Source organism: Homalodisca vitripennis, chromosome 4 (genome assembly GCF_021130785.1).
Source record: "Homalodisca vitripennis isolate AUS2020 chromosome 4, UT_GWSS_2.1, whole genome shotgun sequence".
NCBI lineage: Eukaryota > Metazoa > Arthropoda > Insecta > Hemiptera > Cicadellidae > Homalodisca > Homalodisca vitripennis.
The window spans coordinates 61,720,177-61,726,656 of record NC_060210.1 but is presented as its reverse complement, the minus strand read 5'-3'; the positions used below and the strand labels follow the sequence as shown (position 1 = coordinate 61,726,656).

At 33.9% G+C, this 6,480-nt stretch overlaps 1 protein-coding gene across 5 annotated transcripts in view; it reads left to right on the top strand.

The window, feature by feature from the left end:
• Positions 1-245: 245 nt before the first annotated feature.
• The window catches only part of LOC124359366, a 140,758-nt gene continuing 134,523 nt past the window's right edge, over positions 246-6,480 (top strand). For 3 of the 5 annotated variants that reach the window (XM_046812055.1, XM_046812054.1, XM_046812052.1), the window contains exons 1-2: positions 247-351; positions 5,954-6,041. In XM_046812055.1, coding sequence (XP_046668011.1) covers positions 5,990-6,041 — 52 coding nt within the window. In that variant the 5' untranslated portion in view covers positions 247-351; positions 5,954-5,989. Of the gene's footprint in view, positions 352-402; positions 446-5,953; positions 6,042-6,480 lie in introns of those variants that run through there. The other 2 variants (XM_046812056.1, XM_046812053.1) reach the window with 2 other exon arrangements.

Genomic DNA, 6,480 nt, shown 5'->3' with positions numbered 1-6,480 from the left:
TGGTAAATGGATGCTATCATCATCGTAAGCTTAAATGTACATTAAGTGATGTTTCGTACAAATTAATCTCGAAAGGGCTTAATTTTTTTATTTAAGTTGCGAAATTTTAATGGAATTGACACAGTATTTACATCATTCACTACATAACGGCAACTCCATAGTCGGCTCGACTTTTGTTCGCGCCATTTCGCCAATTTTCCAGCTTCATAGAGTAAACTAAAGAACAAGCGACAGTCAGTGAGTGATTATTTACTTCTTACCCTTCCTTACCGCCCGCCCGGACTGGCGGACACCATTTATTACACAGCTACGTAGTTACTGTTAGTGCCACCAAGTTTTTTCCGATATCTGGTAATGATTAACGAAGTGTCAATAGATTACTAATAGGTTTTAAACTACATACATTTAATATATTTTCTTAATTGATGTGTGTTTTTATCGAAAGGTAGCTTGTAGTTATGTACTAGATCAATAATAAGTTAGGGTTAACAGTCATGAACAACATAACCTTTCAAACTTTGTGTACTGTTTAAATTATCTTACCCTATGCCACCTTGCAAGTAAAAACATTAACTTAATTCTTTAGAAAAATATTTATTTTACAAACGATATCTAAAGTCACTTCTAACAATTTCCTATATTTGTATTCTTAAGTATTTACACCAGAAATTTTTAGGAGCTCACAAACCACAGGTAGAAAGGTCACTCTGAAAGTTTTGAGACACACTACTTACCATCAGGAAACATACTGATAATCTTACCATTCTTATCTGATTTTCCAAGTGCCAGTCAGTATGTGTCAGCATCTTTGGTTTATCACTGTACTTGTGTTCTCTGTTAGGAGATCATTTAATGAAATCATGGAGTTATTGAGAGAACATTTCTAGCAGTGATTATGTTTTTGGTTTTTAAATTGCTTTGTTTCAAGAACAATGTGTTGAGCATCTAAAAAATTGCCTTTGATTCTGAAGCACCATCCTTTGCTACTGTTATTTAATATGGTTTCCATAATTTTTAAGGAGCTGTAATTTGCTTCAAGATGACGAACGTCCGGGAAGGCTGCATGGGTAGAGGATAAGTGGACCTGGTTTTTTTATCAAAATTATCAAACAATATTTAATTATTATTATACCCATCGATATACAATCAACCAATAGTAATTAATTTTACAATAACTAAATCATGTGCACCAGCTGTTCACATATTTTTATACTCTGTAATTGTGAAAGTAATGGCCAGAGCGGCAAAATACAAGTTTCGCGTTAACTAATTGGAGTTGTCCTACTGAACTAAACAATAAGGTTTCACAGGATGAAAATGAGAAATAACGAAGTTTTAGAACAAAAAAGTGGAACTATTTTTCACACACAGAGTAATTTTCCTTGTTGTACACCCACGTCAGTCGTCACGTGACCTTTTGTGGCTGTGATTCAACCTCGTGATGACGTCATTGGATGCGCCACTAACCGTGAAAAATAATACTGAAATTAGCAGAATTTTAACCCAAATGAACAATGTTTTTCTTATTTTTCAGCTACAAATTAATTGTTGTTATTGGGTTGAGTGCCTCCGGCCATCAGCGTGGGCTGCGACGCCTTTAGTGCTGCCCCGGGCTAATGTCAACAAAAGAAAAACATCCCTCGAGATAGTACATATCACATTCAAGAGGGGCTGATCAGAAATATAAATTGGAAAGAAATGCAAAAAAAATTATGTAAAGTGTAAAAAACGCAATAAATCATGTAAAATCCAATATTAATATAGAAATGGACAGTAATAGAGAACACTTACCATTAAAGGGAAATAATCTCGTTTCGGTCAAAACGTAAACTCCTAACATGCCTGACAAAACATTACGACACACCCAATTCACTACAATTCGTCGAACTAGTGGATGGTTGATCCATGATTGACAAGCATTCACTCGATCCAAACTACAGTACACGATATCTTATGAAGCACTAGACCAAAGCCCCGGAGCGCTCAAATCACAGATACGCTAACAGTCCTGGCTACAGATAACATTGAAGTACACAGATATCGAGACACACAGCACACAAACAGAACATTAAAATATTTAAAAAGTTAACTATTTATGAATATACCCTCCTAAAGCCATCTTATTTGTCATTTGTACTCACTAAAACCATATGTATATTTTTGTTCAGGAGTATGAGCAGAATACGTTAATAACGTCAAATTTCGTGATTGCGGGGTCTGCTTTTAACCTTATAAATACCTAATTATGAACATAATTTTTGAAACAAAAAACGTATTAACGATTATTTACTTTGTTTTTCTCCGTTTCATGGTTTTGTTAATACGTTTACTATTTAAATGTCATTTTTCCTATCACCGGTCTTAATTTTATTGTTTAATTAAAGGTATGGATCATTTATTATATATGACTTTATGTAATTGTTTAACCCTTCCCACACCGTAGACGGATATATCAGAATGGCAGACTTTGACCAAAACGCCAAATGCATATATCCGATATTATAGATCGGAGAGTTTTTTAGTTCACCAAAGGCCTTCAAAATGCCCGGTACACGCTGCGTGCCTATCGCGGTTTTTAAGGAAGTATTTATTAATGACCTTCACTCAGCGGCAAGGCGATGGGAGCGCCCTTTCCGATCGCTTGCTCCTCAGTTCTGCATCTCGTACAGAGATACAGAGCCATAACGAAACATATCCGTGGCGTGTAAAATTGCTTTCTCGGTTGTCACGAGCGTGCGCGTCTAATATGTATCTCGTTATAATTGTTCATCGTGTGGTAGTGTTGTGATTAGTTTGAAATATTTATCTTGTTTTATAGTTCACTATAATTAACCTTTTCAGTTGAATTACATTTTACACTAAAATTGAAATTTATTTGAATTAAACAGTTTTGTAAATAGATCTTTTTTATTTTTATCAATAAATATGCTAATTTTCAGTAAAATGTCCTGTTTTATACTTTTTTTGCTTGTACCTTATATAATTTAGTTATAATAAAAACTAGCTTTGAACTTAAAGAAGCAAAATATTTGTACTTGTCTTGGCGTTATAGAAAAGTTAATGAATTTATTAGTGGCGTGCCAAGGGTTAAACTATTTATACTAAGTTAAAACATGTGAGTTAAATTTAGTATTTTAAATATGTTAATAGTTCTGTTTATAAAGTATTGATGATTGTACTAAGCGATATAAAACCCGGGTCCGCTTATCATACTCTGCCCGGCTGCATTCTGGCATCACTCAAGAAAACGTTGATGGGTGCGCGCTATGATCCAAGAGGACAGACACTGGACTTGTTTAATGGTTGAAGCTTTCCTAGGGATTATAACCGTAGCAGTGTAAATAATTTTGCATGAGTTAAAAAACAATTTTTCAGTTGGTAACTCACAATTCGACAGATGAAAAAAAATTGAGCATGTGAATATAAGCCAGCAGATCCTCCCAGCTGGTTAATAATGGTGGTCACGAATTTCCAAAATTGTCACGGTGATGAGACGTACAAACCATTTTAAGACAACTCGAGTGGGGTCGTATGCGGGTGTTTGAAATATACCATCCGTCAAAGTGTTCATGAAACAATGATTGATGTACACTGTTTTTTTTTTTAAGGAATAAGGGACTGGTAAAACCAATTAAGCAGGAGTGTCCAAGAACTAGTATTTATTTGGTATTTTTATAGTGAATAACAGCTGTCTAACAAATAATTAGTTGTATGTATACATACACTTATATTTAATGAATTAAAATTCTTAGTACCTATTTATTTTTTCAAGGTATTAAAATATACTCACAGAAAAAGTGTTGTATTTCACTATAGTTTGATATCTCTAAAAATCTGGGTACTTTGGTTTTATCTGGAGGTCACTATTTTTGGGAGGGTTTTCTTATTAGGGACCTAAAAAATCTACATTACTTACTGCAAAAACTATGTCACTATGACAGTTGGTTCTTGTTTTTTATCTTCCAAAACATGTTGATTTGGTTCCTTATACCCACTTACTAAAGTATATGGAAAATGTGGAAAATCTTGTCTATAAACAGACCAATAGTTGTCAAATCCATCTTCACCGCCACCATTATTTGAGGTTGGGCCTAGGCCTTCATCACTTTTACTAGCTGAAAAGCTTTTCAATGTTGGCAGGACGATTTCACCATCACTAAGTTCACTTTATTCATTACTTAATTCTTCATCATTCTCTTACTCTGCAATAACCTCGGAATAAGAAAGAAATGAAGTGCCAGGTTAATGATATATTCAGTTGACCAGAACACCAAATAAGATTAACACATCGACTAGTAAAAACTAAATGACAATTGGTTTTGTTCAGCTGTTGGTATTAGTTCTTAAGACTGCCGTGCGATTGCAGCACCAATTGAAGACATGGTAGACCAGTTGCAAATGGAAGAAAACTGGCGTCATCGATGTTGGATGCTCTCCGATATACAAGTGGAACAATGAAATTACAATTTTAGATGATGTCCAACATATTAGTTTTAAAGGTTAACGTTTTGATATTTCAACATGACAATACCTCTTCTCACACTACTGCAAAACTTTTGTCGAGTTTTACTCTGAAAATGGCATCGAAATGATAAAGCATCTCTGTTATTCGTCTGATCTCGATATGTGAGAATTCTGGTTATTCTTCAATCTGAAGAGACATTTGCATGTTCGTCATTTTTCTTCGGAAGCCAAAATTGATGATAAATTTGTAAATACTTTGACTCCATTAAAAAAATGTATTACTTTATTGTATTCACAGAGTGAAAAATCCAGCTTCAAAAGTGAATTGACGTTAGAGGATATGATTTTTGGCATACATGTTTGGTAAGTCTAACATAAAAACTTCATGTATCTCAACAATTTCAGAGTGACCCTCGTATTGCTTATAAATTAACAGTATGTTATTTGAAATTTATTACATCCAAATCCATTGATCTAGAGGACTCAAAAGCACTGTGAGTGCTGCCGCAGCCCTTGCTGGATGGTGGAAGGTTTTACTTATATGCCCTTCAAGCCTTCTGCTCCTTAATTGTTTCATTTTTTTCTTCTATTCATGTGTTGATTATTTTCCTCTTGAATACACATAAAAAATGTGCTGTGTATGTAGTAAATATTTATACATACATGTGTGTGTGTGTTTGCATGTGTGTGTGTGCGTGCACATGTCTACGTGTTTTATATAAAACGGTGCTTGTGGATATGATAACTGTCCCAAAAAAATTCCAAGGGAAAACAGGTGAAACTTGGTACAAAAACTGAATTTACGAGGGCTATTTCAAAAGTAATTGCCATTTGGTTATTGAAAAACCACATCTATTCAGATAAACATATTTTATAACATACATTTGATAAGTAAATATTTCCTTTGTTCTCATAGATAATTGTTATTAATATTTAAGCACCTGTCTTACCTTTTGATTGACTTAAAAATACCTTCTACAAAAAATCGTGCTGCCTGTGCCTTTAGCCAGGCATTCTCAGCATTTTTGAGTTCATTGTTGTCATAAAAACACTGAGAGCCAGGCCACTTTAAAAACCCTGTTGAAGGTGTTGCTTTCAGTCTGTCTATAATTTTTATAATTCCAAAACAGTTTGTGTTGTTAAAGTAAAGTTTAAGTAAGTAAAAGTGTTGTTGAAGTAAACATTAAATCATGATTTTCACACAGAAACTATAAGCTTAACGTCAATTATTGCACTCTCTATTATAGTAGTATAATGAAGGTTTGAAGAAGACTTGATGCAGCCTGAGACGCACAAGTGCAACATGTCAGTGATCGTGTTTAATTTTATCATTTTATCATATGTTATCTAAAAAAAAAGAAAACACCACACTGTTAATCATAATATGGTAAATTTCAGTTGTTTCTGAAACATGATTACTGATGTGGGCAAGCTTTCTTCAAACTGTGTTATATTGAATATAACAAACCTAATTCAGTTTGTATTTCAGGAATCCAACAACTGGTTCCTGGATGTAACAGCTGAAATGGATACTGAGGACAACACATTCACCCCACCGATTGATTTTATATGTGCAGGTAGGCCTCGATCATGAGCGTACATCACTAACATTTACAATAGCTGATGTTGCATCTTTTTTTTGTTTGGTTAACCCTAGCAGTGTGTGAGCTCATTGATGCGCTTTAGGATTTTTTAAGACAAGTACTAATTATTGGAAAGATATCTGGATATTTATACCAATGTATTCAGCAAGTTCTAAACAACATATATAATAATATATACATCGTTTTGTTGCTCAAATTATTACCTGTAACTACAACACTGAAAATAATACTCAAATTTTAAGGGATTTCAAATAAATAGAAAACACAAATTTTACTCCGCCACCAGATAGTATTAGAATATTGTCAGTACGTATATTTTTTTAATTCGGAGGATTCATGCTCTCCTAACGTTAACAGCACTGCGATTGTCCTATATTTTGCTCAGTGTATATTTATTGTAAATATTGGCGGT